Source organism: Microcaecilia unicolor, chromosome 2, assembly GCF_901765095.1.
Source record: "Microcaecilia unicolor chromosome 2, aMicUni1.1, whole genome shotgun sequence".
NCBI classification, from domain to species: Eukaryota; Metazoa; Chordata; class Amphibia; order Gymnophiona; family Siphonopidae; genus Microcaecilia; species Microcaecilia unicolor.
In genome coordinates this window covers 533,829,866-533,848,504 of record NC_044032.1, presented here as the reverse complement: position 1 = coordinate 533,848,504, position 18,639 = coordinate 533,829,866, and the positions used below count along the sequence as shown (strand labels likewise).

Genomic DNA, 18,639 nt, shown 5'->3' with positions numbered 1-18,639 from the left:
TAACTACCCTTCTCCATTGCGAATATAGACTTTTTAATCCTACTCTCTGTTTCCTATCTTTCAACCAGTTTTTAATCCACAGTAAGACTACCTCCGATCCCATGTCCCTCTAATTTCCTCTGTAGTCTTTCATGAGGGACCTTATCAAACGCCTTCTGAAAATCTAGATACACAATATCAACCGGCTCACCTTTGTCCACATGTTTGTTTACCCCCTTCAAAGAAAAGCAGCAGATTGGTGAGGCAAGACTTCCCTTCACTAAATCCATGTTGACTTTCTCTTATTAATCCATGCTTTTGAATATGCTCTGTAATTTTGTTCTTAATAATAGTCTCTACCATTTTGCACGGCACCGTCGTCAGACTAACCGGTCTATAATTTCCCGGATCTCCTCTGGAACCTTTTTTTAAAAATTGATGTTATGTTGGCCACTCTCCAATCTTCCGGTACCATGCTCGATTTCAAGGATAAATTACATATTACTAACAATAGCTCCGCAAGCTCATTTTTCAGTTCTGTCAGTACTCTGGGATGAATACCATCTGGTCCAGGAGATTTGCTACTCTTCAATTTGTAGAACTGCCCCATTACATCCTCCAGGTTTACAGAGAATTCATTCAGTTTATCTGACTCGTCAGCTTTGAATACCATTTCTGGCACCGGTATCCCACCCAAATGTTCCTCAGTGAAGACCGAAGCAAAGAATTCATTTAAATTTCTCCGCTACAGTTTTGTCTTCCCTGATCGCCCCTTTTACTCCTCATTCATCTATCGGTCCAACCAATTCTTTTGCCGGTTTCCTGCTTTTAATGTATCTGAAAACATTTTTACTATCAGTTTTCGCCTCTATCGCTATCTTTCTATCAAAAATCCTTCTTTGCCTTTATCAGCGCTTTGCATCTGACTTGACATTCCTTATGCCACTTCTTATGTTCCTCATTCGGTTCCTTCTTCCATTTTCTGAAGGATTCTTTTTTAGCTCCAATAGCCTCCTTTACCTCACTTTTTAACCACGTCGGCTGTCGTTTGGTTTTCCATCCTCCTTTTCTGATACGTGGAATATGTTTAGCCTGGGCCTCCAGGACGGTGTTTTTGAACAGCATCCACGCCTGTTGTAGGTTTCTTATCCTCTCAGTCGCTCCTCTAAGTTTTTTTTTTTTTTAACCGTTCTTTTCATTTTATCATAGCTTCCTTAGGCTGTTAACACATGTTATGTGCAAGAACCTCATGCTCTTTAGTAAAGATGTCCCACAATAAGGTACTTCATACCATGAATCCAAAGATTCTTTAAACATCCTGAATAGAATATTTGAATTCATACTGGAAAAGAGATTTAAAAAAAATATATTTCTCTCCTGTAGATAGAATTTTTCATTCACACTGAAAGTACTTGTTATATGGATGATTGAAAAAAAATAATAAAATATTGTAAACCTTCATTCATATTTTTATATGTATACTGTTGATCAGCAGAAACAAAGGATTTTTATACATGGATCTGCGTGTTTTAAAAAAACTTTCTGTGACTATGATCATTATTGGTCTTTATAGTTTAAAATTCTAAAATAGTGGCTCCAAATCCTGTCCTGGGGGTTCCTCAGCCATTCAGGTTGTCAGGATATTCATAATGAATATTCATGAGAGAAATTTGCATGTTCTACCTCTTCTGCATGCACATCTCTCTCATACATATTCATTGAGAACCTGACTGGCTGGGGAGTCCTCAGGATAGGTTTTCCACTGTTCTAAAACATGATCAAAAATGACTGAAGTACTGATTTTTGTTTTGGTGGGACATTTATTTTTCCTAACATACACATTGTTTTTGCCTTGAAAGCTTGTGCATTCTATCATTTTATATATTTTTTTTATTACAGTGCAGAATGGAGCAGGAATGAAGCCATCGTTATGTCATCATGTGCTGAAAATACTATTAATATTAGAGAGTTCTTAGAAAAAATCCATTTAGAAAAATATTATAAACATTTCCATGACTTTGGATATAACACAGTGCAAGATTGCGCAGAAATAAACAATGAAATCTTGCAGCAACTTGGAATACCATTTACAGGACATCGAAAGAGAATTCTTAAACAACTGGAATTGAGCTTTTCAAAAATAAAAGAAGATTCTGAAACCTGTGAAGGTTTTCTTGTTGGTAATGATGATTTGGCAACAGAGGATAAACATTCAGGTTACTATGGCGAGGACTCCATTATGTGCAATATTAGTCCACATGAACTCAAAAAGACTAGTCAAACATCTTTAGAGATACAAACAAATATGGCTGCTAAAAAAGACACCAGTCTCCCAAAAACAGAGCTTGCAAAACCAGGAACTCAGTCATCGGTGTCAGAAGATGGTAACCAGCAATTTCCAGAGGGGAAAAAAGACATTTCAGTTAACCAGAATTTCAACTTTTCAAGGGATACTAACATTGTCAGTAAAGGCATTGAAAGTAAAACTAGTATTATTGCAGTGTGTGAAAGTTCTACCAAAGATGATATACTTGTAAAAGAAGAAGCAATTTCCAACTTAGTTATTGACTCTGTAGGTGTTCCCAGCATTTCCTATTTCTCTTCTGTGGATTGTTTGTCATCTGAAGATCTCTCAATTGAGAATGAACATCTTTCGTTAAAGATTGAACATATATCAGATGGAGGTACAGATACTCAATTTTTTGAGTTTAAAGGTGACATGAAAGTTAACCAGTTGTACAGCAGATTGGAAGATTTACCAAAGGAAAAATTAATCACAACAGCTCCAGAACCATCTCGTTCTTTCAAATTAAGAAATAGACCAGTTCCAGAAATTCCAGATGCTTCACAAGATACTGTAGCTCATGGAAGGTAATGGTTTTTGCAACATAAATATTTTTAAAATTTAGTGTAACTGAAGTCTCTTGGGAAACATTTGTTAGCAAGTGGTTAGTGAGAGCAATATAGAGATCAATAGTGAGCTGGCAGTGGTCAGCGTTTGAACTGACATGAGCCCATATATTAAATGCTGGGCCATATCCAGCTTCCAGCATTGAATATCCAGGTATACGCGTTTCCCTAAATGTTTATTTACTCTTAATCTGGTTTATTATTAACTAGGTATCTTTGCATAAAATGGGTCCTGTGCTAAAATAGCACCTTAGTGGTAAATTAATCTGTCATAACGGTAGCCAATGTTGATAACTTCCCACCTGAATATTGCCACTAAGGTGAGAAGTTATCAGCGTGGGCTACTATTAAGATGGGTTATTTTACCAAAAATATACCCAAAGAATTTTAGGGAAGAGAAGGAAAAAAATTCACAAAAATTCTATATAAGCTTCTCTAAACTACTAGAAACAATTTTATATTCATATTCAAAATTTGAATTTGCACCACTGCAGGAAAGTTCGATAAAATGGATTAGTAAGACTGTCAGCCTTCTTCTTTGTACTGTGACAGTAGAAACTGACAAGTTGAACTGAAAGTTTTCTCCTGCTTAAATAAAATCGAGCTATATATTAAATTTTGAAAGTATAATTGAAACAATTGACTATGATTTAAAAAGTTAAAAATAAAAAAGAAATTCACTGAGAGACTTTCCAGATTAATGGAATATTTTTTAGGACCAGTGATGAAGTTTTTTGAGTTAGATCCATGTTTTTATAGGGTCAATGAGTTACACTGAGGTACTTTTTCTCCTTTATGTTTGAAATTTTGGGTGGGAATATAATTTTGTTTCAAGTTGTTTAGCATAGGGTGCTATTATATGCAGTGAGACCCTGTGCTAAAATAGTATGACTTGTGGTAAAGCAACATGTCTAACAATAGTCCATGTTGATAACTTCCCCTTGGGGGGGGGGGGAGGGGAGTTATCAATGTGGTCTACTGTGATGCCAGGTTAATTTACTACAAGTCATTTTATTTTAATACAGGGACCCTGTGCTAAATAACTTGACTTGTGGTAAAATAACCCAACTTTTATTTATTTATTTATAAATAACATTTGTATCCCACATTTTCCCACCTATTTGCAGGCTCAATGTGGCTTACATAGTTCCATAAGTGGTGTTTACCAGTTCCGGATAGGAGAAATACATAGTTGAGGTAGCCCCTCTACAGAGAGGAAAGTTCGTCTTATGATGAGAGCTGAAGGTATTAGGTTAAATTAACTTGAACAATTAGGAACATTAAACTACAAATCAAGAAGATTTAGCAAAAACAGTTAAGACATATAGAATACATGTTGTATAGATAGATTTTGTTAATTGGCATTTAGGATGATGAGTTACTGTATGCTTTCTTAAATAAATACATTTTCAATAGTTTATGGAAGTTCATTATGTCGTGGGTTATTTTTATAGATTTTGGTAATTCATTCCAAATTTGTGTGCATACGTAGGAGAAGCTGGATGCATATGTTAATTTATATTTCAGTCCCTTACAGTTTGGATAGTGGAGATTCAGGAATGTACATGAAGAGCTGGTAGAGTTCCTGATTGGTAGGTCAATAAGGTCTGACATATACCCTGGAGCTTCACCGTGTATGATCTTATGAACCAGGGTGAACTTAATAGTAGCACACCTTGATAACTATGCTCCTAAGTAGCAGTTCTACCTGAACTCCGCCCATGGACCATCCCTTGACTAGCGAGTTTCACAATGGCTGATTAAAGCCAATATTCAATGACGCTTCCCAGTTAAGTGTTGCAGCCAGCCAGCTGAATGGGGTTTAGACAGGCAGGAGCCTCTCCTGCCAGTTAAACCCCTTTGAATATCAGGCTCATAGATTTCATTAAAGAGATGTTGAAATAAATGACAGGTGGAGAGATTTTAAATCAAATCATTGTAAATTAGAACAATGGACTGATACTAGGGAAACCAGGATTTATGTGCCCTATTGATACAGTTTAAGACTTTGAGCAAGTTGTTTTGGGGCTCATTTTCAAAACAGAACGACGTCAAAAAAAGTGGCAGAGCAGCAGATGAACTTTTTTTTTTTTGACAAAACGTCCAAATTGCAATTTTGGAAACCCATTTTTAAGATGGTTTTCTATGCTGTTTGTATGGAGTGAGTTCAAATCACAAGGGAACATGTTGGGCTGGATTTGAGCATTCCCAAAACTTGGACATTTTCCTGCCATAATGGAACAAAGCAAAAATGTCCAGGGCTAAAAGTTAGACGTTTTGATCTAGACCTGTTTCAATCATGACTAAGTCACAAACAGGTGCCCTAAATGACCAGATAACCACTGGAGGGATTAAGGCATGACCCACCTTACTTACCCCCTCCCACCACCCACAGCTGTAAAAGAAACATTATATATCAGTCCCTATGACAACCTCAGATGTTATGAACAGTCCTATTAGAGCAGCAAGCATGTCCCTGGAGTAGCCTAGTGGCTGGTGCAGTGCACTGTAGAGAATGGAACCCAGACCCATATCCCGCTAACTGCTGGTACACTTGCGGTGGAAAGTGTGAGTCCTTCAAAACCCAACAGAAACCTACTGTACCCACATATAGACGACACCTACAAATATGAGGGCTATTGTAGTGATGTACAGTTGGATACATTAGGTTTTTGCAGCTTACCATATAGTATAAGGGGGTAATGGTGAAATGCATACTTGGGACTTTTTATGTGAAGCCACTGCAGCGTCCCCCGAGAGTGCCCCACTGCTCTGCTGAGATGTCTGTGTGGCCAGTCTACTCAGAATGCTGCACCTCCCCCCCCCCCCCCCCCCAATGACTTGTTTTTGTACATTTTTCTCTGAGCACGAAAATATCAGCAAATGACTATTTTCAAAACAAAATGTTGGAAAGTTTTTCTATTTTGAAAATGACCATGTTTCCTACTGAATTTTTGGACTTTTTCTGTAAAAAGTCCCAAATCAGATTTGGATGCCATATCGAAAATGCCCCTCCACATCTTCCATTGCATCGGTTATCTAGTTTGGTTAGAATAATTTTGAAGCCGGGAACAGTGCCTGAATGCTAGTAGTTTATAATTCTGTAAAATGGAATACAGATCACTTCCCATGGAAATTATAATTTAGGATTAGTAGAGATTTTGGAATAAGTTAACTGGAAGTATAATTTGTACATCAAAAGTAAACAATTCAAACCATCAAAAGATGCTCAAATCAAATGCCAATCCAGATCATGCTTGAAGTATTGATACATTGGGAAATCAAAAAGCTTCTGCCTCATACTTAATCTATATCATCTTTATTTTAAAAAAGTAGTGCCTTATTCAAAAAAGATATTTTTAATTACTCAAAGTGCACTTGGCTACTGAAGTGTTACAACATGTTAAGCACATTTATTTATTTATTTATTGCATTTGTATCCCACATTTTCCCACCTTTTTGCGGGTTCAGTGTGGCTATTTATGATAAATAAATATGTTGTAAGGCAAACATTGTTTCTGATTTACTGAGCATTTAACACAACAGTTAACCTGTAGTAACCTTACCCTTTGTCTTCTGTCCAATAACCAATTCCTAATTCACAGAAGGACATTGGGCTCATTTTCAAAGCACTTAAGACTTACAAAGTTCCATAGGTTACATTTTTCAAAGCACTTAGACTTACAAAGTTATGTGGAGGGGCATTTTCAATATGATGTCTTAAGTCTGACTTTAGACGTTTTGCAAAAAAAACAAAATGTTCAAAATCTGAATAGGAAAGAAGTTCATTTTCAAAAAAGAAAGACGTCTATCTTTTGTTTTTGAAAATACTATTTCTAACAAGGTTTTGTGCTTTGGACGTTTTGTTTTTTGGTTTATTAAAAAAAAAACACACCCTGTCCTAGTGAAAAAGATAGAAAATCAAGCCATTGAGATGTAGAAAGAGACAGATTTTTAGCAGACATCCCGGGAGATAAATGGGGCATCCTAGGGGGCACTGCAGTGGACTTCAAAAACATGCTCCCAGGGCCCCTCCGAAGGGACACCACCTTGTAGTGGTGGAGGGGCTTCCGTGTTTCAATGACTCAGGGGGCTATGCTGAAGGGTTACCCATATGAGACAGGCCTCTGAGGAGAAACCAGACAAAGAGTGTCCCAAACTAGGGAGAGTGGAAAGATGGCGGCCTGAAGCTCGTATGCTGAACGGCCCAGCTGTCCTCTGAAGTTCTGTCTTTGTTTACTTGAAATTTCCTCTCTGCATTTGCAATTACCTTAACTGAGAGAAAGGGGACAATGGGGGGTCAGCCGCCGATGACCAGCGTTTTGTCCCCTGTGCAGCAAGTGTGGGACCGCTGCGCGACGAGCTGCCCACAGATGATTGGGTTGATGAGTCCTTTGATTAGTGCCGGCGAAGGAGCGTCGATGCTCTTGGACCTGGAAACAACTTCATCGCTCTTGAGTCATTTAACCACCATGTCCAAAGGAGTGGAGGAGTGAGTTAGGAGTGTATGCTGAGACGGAAGTCGTTTACAGCTGAACCCGTGTTGGCGGTGCCACTCCTAAACCCGTAAGAGCTATCAGCTTGGAGTATTTGGCTCCCGTGGAGGTTACATTGAATATCATCTGAAAGGCGCTCCAGAACCTAACGGTGGTAGTAAATAACTTTGCTTCAGATATAATCTTATTAGTGAGCCACATGGATAATCGAATCGAATCCTTTGAGAATGAAAAAATTGATACAGCAAATGAAGTTAAGATTTTGAAAATGATAATAGACCAGAAAAATCTGAACAAAATGAATATTATTACAGATGATTAATATCGAAATTGTTGTTTTCCCAGAGTTCCGGGTATGTCTCCAAAATTTTTTTCCTCTGAAATGATTCCTCTTAGTATATTAATTCAAAAGGAGTGAAGCCCGTGAAACTGGGATTGCCTTAATTAGTGGGAATTGGATTAGAGATGCAAGTGTTTATATTGTTAAATAATTTCTGGTTTTAAAAGAGAAAAAAAATGAAATCAGGTGTATTATTTCCACTAATATTGGACAATAAGTATGTTTCCAGCGAAATTAATTGACTATACACCGTCTTGGGTTTGAAGAAGGCAACCAGACGATCAATGTGGAATAATGATTCAGATAAATAATAACTGGGGATGATCAGGTTAATACCAAGTTTTCTTTGTTTACTATTGTTTAATTGATCTCCTTGTCTTGTTTCACTCTCCCTATTTATTTTGTGGTCTAAGAAAGAGAAAGATTGCATATAATCCATTTATCTAGTTGAGATTGTTTTCCTCTAATATTGTATTAATGTACAGTCATCTCTGTATTACTGTTTGCAAGTGACCCTTATAAAATGAAAAATTATAAATGATTTAAACATGCTCCCAGGGATACATCTCACCGTTGCTCCCTTATCTTACTCTGCTGAGCTCCCCAAACCCACTGCCCACAACTGTACACCAGTACAATAACCCTTATGGGTGAAGGGAGCACCTATATGTGGGTACAGTGGGTTTGAAGTGAGTTCTGGATGACTCCGTTTCCCCCCATAAATGTGACAGGTAGAGGGAAATAGGAACCAGATTCCCATACTCCAGGGTGCACTGCACTGGTCACTACACTACTCCAGAGACCTGCATGCTGCTCTAATTTATTTGTTGCATTTTTATCCCATCATATTTGTATTCACATTTTTTTGGGGGGTGGGAGGGGATCACCCATGATTCCCTCCAGTGGTCATCTGGTCATTTAGTGCCTTATTCATTAAAAAACAAGCTTAGCTCAAAGCATCTTAGTTTTAGTCATGGACACTTTTGTTTTGTTCCATTATGGCTGAAAAATGTCCAAGAGTGAGGAGCGCCCATATCACACCCTTAACAAGCCCCTGACACACCCCCCTTGTGATCTGAATGCACTTCTGGTGGACTTTATAGAAAAATGGCTAAAAGTTGATATTGAAAATACCAATTTGAACATTTTTTTTGGAGAAAAATGTTCAAATGCAGATTTATGCCAATTTTTGGATGTTTTTCTCTTTTGAAAATGAGCTCTATAGTAGCCTATGGAACTTGGTAAGTCTTAAGTGTTTTGAGACCCTATATAACTATGTAAGTCTAAGTACTTTGAAAATACGCCTCACTGCTCTCTGTCGCATGACTTTTTAATTTTCTCAGGAGTCTCACATGAAGAACTTTTGTCAAAAGCTTTCTGAAAATCCAGATACACTACATCAACCGGCTGACCTTTATCCACATGTTTGTTTACACTTTCAACAAAATGAAGCAAATTGGTGATGGAAGACTTACCTTGGCTGAACCCATGCTGACCTTGTCCCATTAAACCATATTTGTCTTTCCAGCTTATAATCGAAAGAGAAAAACGCCTATATTGCGACCCAAATCGGGAGATGGGCGTCTTTCTCCCGTAGGCGCCCAAATCGGTATAATCGAAAGCCGATTTTGGGTGTTTCCAACTGCAATCCGTCACGGAAATGGGTAAAGTTGATGGGGGCATGTTGGAGGCGTGGTGAAGGCGGAACTGGGGCGTGGTTATCGGCCGAGGAGAGATGGGCGTCTTTAGCTGATAATTGAAAAAAAGGCGTTTTTACAGCCATTTTGGGTCACTTTTTTTGGACCCTTTTTTTTCACGAACAGGTCCCAAAAAAGTGCCCCAACTGACCAGATGACCACTGGAGGGAATCGAGGATGACCTCCCCGGACTCTCCCAGTGGTCACTAACCCCCTCCCACACAAAGAAAACACTTTAAATACTTTTTTTCCAGCCTTTATGCCAGCCTCAAATGCCGTACCCACCTCCATGACAGCAGAATGTGTTCTATCCTGTGACAGCCTTTCCCTGGTTCTGATGTGGCTCTCGGGTGAGTGTGACACCTTTTCTGTTATGCGCACTGCAGAGTCACATCAGCAATGCATTGTGGTGGGTGTAGGGTATTGGGCTCAGTGATTCCACTAGCTTGTGGCAAATGCTCACGATGTTGGTATGCTCTACTCCCATGGTGCTTTTCCCCCTGCTTACTGGGTCAGAGTGTGCCCTGTTTTGTTTCCGGTAGTCCATTAGGTAGTGGCCAATTTTGTAAGCCAGTTTTAGATCCCTTTCACGTGTTAGCCACGTTACAGAACTTAGTTCTTACCTTGAATGTGGCTGAAAGAGGGCATTGTACAGCATTCTGCCAGCTCTGACCTACTGCTCATCTCAGTACCAGGGAGACTCGATGCCAGTGGGGCACAACCTCTGATCTGCAGTTAACTGTGAGTAAGCGTGCTTATTCCAATAAAGGACGTTTTCGTAGAGATTAGTCTTCAGGTGTCAACTGGTGTGCCAATGTTATATAGCAGCAACAAGTCCTAGAGGCCTGCGTGTATGTGGGTCCCTGGAGCACTTTTAGTGGGTACCGCAGTGCACTTCAGCCAGGTGGACCCAGGCCCATCCCCCCCCACCTGTAACACTTGTGCTGGTAAATGGGAGGCCTCCAAAACCCACTGTACCCACATGTAGGTGCCCCCTTCACCCTTAAGAGCTATGGTAGTGTTGTACATTTGTGGGTAGTGGGTTTTGGGGGAGGGGGGTTGGGGGCTCAGCACCCGTGGTAAGGGAGCTATGCATGTGGGAGCGTTGTTTGAAGTCCACCGCACTGACCTCTAGGGTGCCCAGTTGGTGTCCTGGCATGTCAGGGGGGCGAGTGTACTATGAATCGTGGCCCCTCCCACGACCAAATGGCTCGGATTAGGACGTTTTTGAGCTGGGCATTTTTAGTTTCCATTATCGCTAAAAAAAACAAACACCCAACTGAAAAACGTCCATTTTTTCGAAAATACGGTCTGTCCCGCCTCTTCACGTACCCGTTTTCAGACATAGACGCCCATGGAGATAGGCGTTTGCGTTCGATTATGCCCCTCATTGTGTTCCATAATTTTATTCTTTATCAGAGTTTCTACTATTTTGATTGGCACTGACGTCAGACTTGCTGGTCTGTAATTTCTTGGATCACCCCTGGAAACCTTTCTAATAATTGGCTCTATGGATGATTTTAATGACAGATTACAAATCACTAACAGAAGATCAGCAATTTCATGTTTTGAGTTCTTCCAGTACCCAGAGCTGTATACCATCCTGTCCTGGTGATTTGTTACTGTTTAACTTGTTGATTTGGCTCAATATACCCAGGTTCACCAACGTTTCTTTCAGTTCCTCCACATAGTCATCATTTTTCTGGTACCTAAAGCTAGATGTTTCTTTGTCAAATTATCTCCCAAATCTGATAAAACTGTTAGTAAATAAGCTCTAACAAAGTATTTCTTCAGTAAGTACGTGTGTAAATGTTGGTATTCAAGTCATCTACCTGCTTGTATGAACATATCTGTATGTAAATGTGCAGTTTGCAGGTACACACTATTCTGTAAGTATGCACAAAAATTCAGTGGCATGCTACTTTGTAGTTGAGCATTCACATGAACGGGTGGAGTTGAGCACAGCATGGGAGGGGCGTACAGTTATGCGCATTGATTGTGACAGTATACACAAGCATTATAGCATTTTACAATCTTGGCATAAGCATTTTACACCAGCTCTATAACAGATATAAATGCTTTCTCCAAAAATATAACTGCATATTGCACTTTACACTAGTATTTGATAAAGAAAAGTAGGGGCATGCATTCCTATACAGAATAGACACCAGGTGGGTGCACTCTTTGTATCTAAAAATAGGTGCACTGTTATTGTATTACCTTCTGGCTACATATGTTAGCATGGTAATAGCGCTGCTGATGAAGGAAAGTGATCTGTAGGAGTCATTTTTGAAGGCCTTCATGGTTTTCAGATGTTTAAATAGTAGCGTTAATCCATGTAAATGCCTTATCAATGTAAACAGCTATCTTAGAAAGTAGCTGTTTACACATGTAGATTCTCAGCATAATGAGTTTCCAAGGGGGCAAGTTGTGGGAATGATTGGGTCAGGAGCGGCAATGTATATTGTAAATGCCATTGTCTAGCTGTTTTTTTTTTTTTCACCTTCTTTGTTCAGGCATGTCAGCTAACTGCTTGTATGGCCTGGGGTTGGCAGGAGTGACTAAAGAGGCAATTATGTTGAGGAGTGGAGGAGTAGCCTAGTAGTTAGTTCAGCGGACTTTGATCCTGGGGAACTGGGCTTCATTCCTACTGCAGTTCCTTGTGACTCTGGGCAAGTCACTTAACTCTCCATTATCCCAGGTACAAATAAGTACCTGTATATAATATATAAACCGCTTTGAATGTAGTTGTAAAAACCACAGAAATGCGGTATATCAAGTCCCATTCCCTTTCCTGATGTGTAATAAAAAAACATAAAATACATTTCTTCACTGAGTTTCATAATTGGCTCTTCCCAGTTATTATCTTTAAAATCTGGCACTTAGCAGGAGGAAATCCAGAAAGAAAACATTGCGAGGCTGGTACTAAGAACGGCTAAGGGGGAGCCCTTGACACAGCCTTTTAGGGCGAAACATGCATGTCGGGCATTGTTGAACCCCTGGTCTGACCGTTCAGTGCAAGTTAAGTATTGCTTATAAGTAATTTAGAGATTAAAAATTAAAAAGTAAAATGAACAGTTAAATAAGTAAATGAAGAAACAGTTTAATAAAATATTATCGCCAGTGAGGATTTGGGTGCTGTTGAATGTCCAATAAAAGAGTGAAGTTGGTCATGTGCACTGCTGAGGCGATAAAAAACATAAAAAACATATGAATGATCTCTATGTGATATATGGTTAAGGTGGAGGTTAAAATCATATATGAGCCTTGTTAGGGGAGTACTTACATATTCAAAACACCATCAGGCTCATTTTCAAAGCACTTAGCCTCCCAAAGTTCCATAGAAACCTATGGAACTTAGCCTCCCAAAGTGCTTTGAAAATATGCCTCCATGTGATTCTGCTCTTTTATTGAACATGATTTTTACTATAATAGCTCTTCCTGCTGGACATGTCAGCAGTAGCATGCATATTCCCTGTTATCTTTATTTGTATTTTATTGAAGGCTTCTCATTTACTAAGACTTTTTTGTAAAATACACAAGAAATTGTGCACATCCTGTCTTGGATGCTCCGGTTCTTATCTATAAACCCAATGCAAAATTGAGCTCAAAGGATAATTTTATAAATCTTTTTCAGAAGTAAAATGCTATTTTCATACATAAAAGTCTGTTTAATAAAATTAGGTTATGCCTAAAAGTATGCATGGTCCATACTTGTATAGAGGGGGAGGAGTTTGGGTGGAGAATAGGCAGATTCATGATATTTTGTAAAATATACATGTACTTTTCACCAGAGTTTAATTTGTCCTAGAACAGGATAGAATGGTGGTGTACTTTTGGCAGTTTTGGAAGTGATGTCAACCCCCCCCCCCCCCCATGTTTTCCCCACCCATTGATTCCCTCTACAGTCTGGCTTCTTCCTCCTCCTGTCCCCTCTCCAGCCAGCAATTCTGCATCTCCCCTGGACTCTCAACCCCCATCCCCTCAGCATTACCTTTTAAAAGTTGATTTTGCCTGTAGAAGCCGCCAGAAGTGAGCAACAATTCATACTCGCTTTGTGATGTTTGTGAGCTCTTGGCCCAGAGGTGGCTGCGTGAGAATCACTCAACCATCTCTGGGTAGACCGCGTCCCCTCAGAACTAAGAGTACTCCTGAGAACTGGACTGGACCACAAGTGGCGATGATCTGAGACAGTTTTATTAGTAGCAAAAAAACACAAGGCTAAAAGGGTAGCCAAATGGAACAGAAAGGAAAAGAGGCAGCCTAACTATACAGTCTAACCTAGCTGAAGCAAGGCAAACACAAAACATAGAATAAGGTAAAGCAGAACAGCCTAGCTGTATAGGGAAATCAAACATAAGCAGCCTAGCTGCAGGGCCGCCGAGAGGGGGGGGCAGGGGGGACAAAATTCCCCGGGCCTCCAAGGGGAGCCCGGTGCCCAGTCCACTCCACCTGCCCCCCTCCGTCCACCATCGGGCTAGGCCCCCCTAAATTCAAATCATAGCGCCTCACCTCGACCTTGCTCCGTGTGAAAGAAGCGCAGCAGTGGCAGTCTGGAGATCGCCTCCCTTCGGGCCTTCCCTCCCTGTGTCCCGCCCTCGTCTGATGTAACTTGCACAAGGGCGAGACACAGGGAGGGAAGGCCCGAAGGGAGGTGATCTGCAGGCTGCCGCTGCTGCGCTTCTTTCACGCGGAGCGAGATCGAGGAGAGGCGCTATGATTTGAATTCAGGGGGGCCCGGCCCGGTGGTGGACGGAGGGGGGCGGGTGGAGGGGGTGCAGCAGCCTTGCCCCGGGCCTGGCCCAATCTCTTGGCGGCCCTGCCTAGCTGCACATCTCACTACTAGCGGAAACAATGCAAAGCATAAAGTATTCAGTAAATTTAAAGTAGAACAGCCTAGCTGTATAGGGAAATCAAACATAAGCAGCCTAGCTGCACGTCTCAGTACTAAGCAGAGCAATGCAAACATATGGCATACAGTAGAACACAAAAGACTAGGCAAAGGGCCCGCCCTAGCAGGACAAAGACAGAGGTAACACCGCTAGTAGTTAAGAAAAGGGTTCATTCTGTCAGTACACTCAGATGAGCCGCTGCACAACCACGGCAAGCTCCCTCAAACCCAGAGTGGAGCAGAAGCAGGAAAAAGAAAAAGTCTCTTAAGGACCTGCACCTAAGACAAGCAAACAGTCACTGAGGCACCTGAGCCGAATGCTCCCAAGGCAGGCAAGATAAAGCAACAAAGCCCGAGCCGATGCTCCCAAGGCAAGCAAAGTGAAGAAGCCAAACCTGAACCGATGCTCCCAAGACAGAAGACTCAACAGCCCTACACAGCACCCAAGGGCCAAGATCAGCCCACACGGACCCCTCCGCACTCCAAGCACCGCTCCCTCATCCAGAGATACCTTGAGATGTGGCCTCAGCCACTGCACCTGCAGCACTCTCCGTCACCAAGCCCACAAAGTCTCAAGCACAGCACAAAACCACTCGCTGCATACAGCGACCAAGGACTCGTGGTAGGTGACAGGAATCTCAGCTGAGGCACGGGAGGCTCTGGACTCACAGGCTTGGCAGCAAGGCTGGACCCAAGCAAAGGTGAAAGCTGTAGGCAGAGCTTTTAATCCTCAGGACTACCAAGCTTGAAAGCAGGCTTCACAGGAACACAGGATTAGGTGAATCTGTAGGCAAAGCTTTTACTCCTCAGACCTACCAAGCTTGAAAGCAGGCTTCACAGGAACACAGCATAAAGTGGAAGTTGTAGACAAAGTTTTTACTCCTCAGGACTACCAGGCTTGAAGGCAGACTTCTATTTGAACACAGCATAAGGAGAAAGCTATAGGCAAAGCTTCAGGCCATGGCCTCACAAAGAAACAGAAGTTGGAACAAGCAGAGGCCAGGCAGGCCTGGGCCCAATCAAGGATAATTGCCAGAACACTGATCACTCTCAGAAGCCAGCTTAACAAGAGCTCAGTGCTGATGACATCACCGGCTTGGCCTCCACCACTCTACAATGACTCCCACAGGTCACTGACTGGAACTACAGGTAATTTTAGAAGGTTTAGAAGGAGGAACAGGGCACTGACGAGTGCCCTGATGAGCAAGACATGGACGTCGCTAACGACAACCGTGATACACTTCTCACACTGTCCCTACAGCCTTTTCTCTGAAGCAACTTCCTGTTTCTGCGTAGGCAGGAAACATCAGAGAGAAGGCTTTGGGGTTGGTGTGGGTAGTCTACATAAAACAACTTTTAAAAGTTCAGTATCTAATATGTAACAAGGCACTTGTTTGTTAGAAACTGTTCTCTCCTGTGAAATTATTTGGAAGTGTTAATGCAGAGAGAGATTCAGCGGGATATCAGAAATTTAATGATATAAGTTAGAGATATGAACTTCAACTCACCAATTGTAGTAATAATTTTATTTTGCAGTTTCTGATCCTGATGTCTTTTGATGATCCAATTGGTGCAGATAACTGGATGCTTTTTTTGTGGTAGATCCAGCTCAGATCACAAGCAAAGAGAAAGGGTACTTGCTTGAAAAGTGCAGGGAGGCAAAACGTTGCCTTTATCCAAACAATACGAATGAATCTAACTAAGAGAAGGAAAGAAAACTCAAAGCTTAAGACTGGTACCCCAATGTAGACTGAACAGAAGTATGTAAAAATTTAAGTAGTAAATAAATTGTGTATTATTTAACCTGAATTGTAGGAGCCCAATGTGAACACATTTTCTGCCATCCCCAGCTCCAGCACTTCCCCAAGTCTTGGCTAGTGTTCAGTGCATTATTTTTAGAGTTCCTTATTTCTCGCAACACATCAGTTTAGATGCAGTGTTGATTACAGCACCCAGGGTCACTCTAACTATTAAGCAAGATTAGGGGGTCACCTAGGGCAGCATGGTGGTAGCAAAGAGCAGTTGCAGTCAAAGGAAAACAGTAGATCCTGACAGCTACATTAACTGAAGGAACCATTGGATTTTAGCTTGCATTTTTCTAAGATTTTTGTGTGATAATCATGTTTAGTTATATCTTATGAAGAGATCTCATATATTATTAAAAAGAAAATATATGTAATAAAGAGACGTGATCTAAATATTGTGTATATCTTCAAATTAGAAAATTAATAAATAATAACGTGAAAACTTGGTTCTCAGTTTCCAATGGTGTTCTCGGCTGATGCATCTCAGACAACAAACTGAAAACCCCTCACTCAATCGTTGCACCATTTATTCAGTTTAAAATTATTTAAACATAAATAAATTCCACTTATCTGATTGAGGAGCCCTTAGATGATTCAACTGCTATGTAGATATTAGGCAGGTCCACTACGAAGCCTTTGTTTGATCTTATAATCCAAAAACGTTTAGGTGAGGTAATGTAAAATACTGAAATAATGTAAAAGTATTGAAACAGGTATCCAAAATCTAGTCAAAGTCTGAACTATAAAAGTTATCATGACACAGTTTTTATCTTTTATCTGTTCCCCCACCCTGCACTCAACTATCCTATTCAAATTTTGTAGTTCCTTCCTTCTTCCCTTCATTTACAGTCTTGTCTCTCCAATTACATAACCTTTCCTTTTAGTCTGTAACCCGCCCAGATGGCTTGTTTGATGGGTGGCATAGAAAGTCCTGCATAAACTTGATTGTTGAGTTTAATTATCAAAATCTTGGGGGGAGGGTACTGCAGGCTTGGTGTCTGAAAGGTTTCTTTTTTTTTGGGGGGGGGGGGGGGGCTATGACTGAAGTTTCACCTAGGGTGTCCACTATCCTTGACCCAGTTCTGAACACAGGCATGTATGTCAGCATACATGAGTGAGAACTATTTTGTTTTTCTTTCAAGCAGCCTTCAAGAAAGAAGAAATATTGGTGTGTTAAACAAACTCCATGCTGAGAGTCCTATTTCACCTGTACAGAACAGTGAGTTGTGTTCCAATACAGTCTTTTTTTAAAATACCGAGAATCTGATTTACTAAGTTTTAACAAACATAGCCGCAAAAGTTAATCAGGCACATTAGAGAAATCATGCTAATATCAAATATAGTCATATAAGCACACAGAAAATAATGAAGAAAACACCCTTGTTCTAATTTTGTGCATCTGATGAGGCACAAGATATTTTTAACTGACCTCATTTATATTTGTTCATACTTTAATTAACTTTAGGTTGCATAATACGTAATATCTGTGAAATCTTCTGATGTAATAGAGTATTACAGTAAAAATTATAAACATAGGAACTGACAGAGAATGTATAAAAAGGTCACATATACCAGCTTTGACTTGTATGTTCTGCTGTAGAAAATCCACTCTTTAATTTAAATTATTTTTAATTCTTCTTTTGAAACAAGCATCCAGTGAACGGAAAGTATCACTTATTTCTCCCTATGAAGAAACCTTTTTCTTCAACAACCCTGAAATTTGCCAGGTAGGTTAAATTATTTTTACTGCATGAGTTACAAATATTCCTCTTCCATCTACATAGAAATGATATTTTTCATATTTGTTCTTGAAAGTTATATAATCATAGGAAACAAGATATAACCTGCAAAGCTGATATGGTAGATTAAATTCTTAAAGGTACAATAGCAAAATGAAATTAAAATTATTCTATCACATTTCATTTATTAAATCTGCTGGCACTGTTCAAAGGGAGTCATATAAATATAACTCTCAAGGTAATTGGCAAAAGAAAACTCTCAAAAGAACACAACAACTATAACTCTGTGAGGTGCATTCATATTGTTTGAAAGGGTAAGGGAAAAAGCCTCTGATTCAAGCCCAACCTCCAACCCAATAGTTATAGATTAATAACAAGGGTGGAGTTTTTGTGTATGTAAATATTGGGTATATTTTTCGTCATAGGTAAAAAACCCTTTGATATACATAATCACTCACGAACAAACTTCCTGCTGGTTACTTACTTCTGGTTACTCACGCCTTGATACAGCACTTCTCTAGCGAAACTATGGCCAGAGTCGGCGTGCTGAACCAATGACTCACACATTTCCCTGCACTCGCACTTGAAAGCTAAGTTTGGATTTGATTCTTTCATGTTTTATTTGGATCCCTCATATACTCTGTGGAGATAGAATTTATGTATATCAAAGGGTTTTTTGCCTATGACAAAAAATATACCCAACATTTACATACACAACTATTGGGTTGGAGGTTGGACTTGAATCAGAGGCTTTTTCCCTTACCCTTTCAAACAATACGAAT

At 40.1% G+C, this 18,639-nt stretch overlaps 1 protein-coding gene across 2 annotated transcripts in view; it reads left to right on the top strand.

The window, feature by feature from the left end:
* The first annotated feature begins 1,909 nt into the window (after window positions 1-1,909).
* Window positions 1,910-18,639, top strand: part of ARAP2 (ArfGAP with RhoGAP domain, ankyrin repeat and PH domain 2) — a 508,912-nt gene continuing 492,182 nt past the window's right edge. Inside the window, exons 1-3 of one of the 2 annotated variants that reach the window (XM_030191273.1) lie at window positions 1,910-2,850; window positions 17,264-17,337; window positions 17,769-17,845. In XM_030191273.1, coding sequence (XP_030047133.1) covers window positions 1,910-2,850; window positions 17,264-17,337; window positions 17,769-17,845 — 1,092 coding nt within the window. Of the gene's footprint in view, window positions 2,851-17,260; window positions 17,338-17,768; window positions 17,846-18,639 lie in introns of both variants that reach the window. The other variant, XM_030191272.1, reaches the window with a different exon arrangement.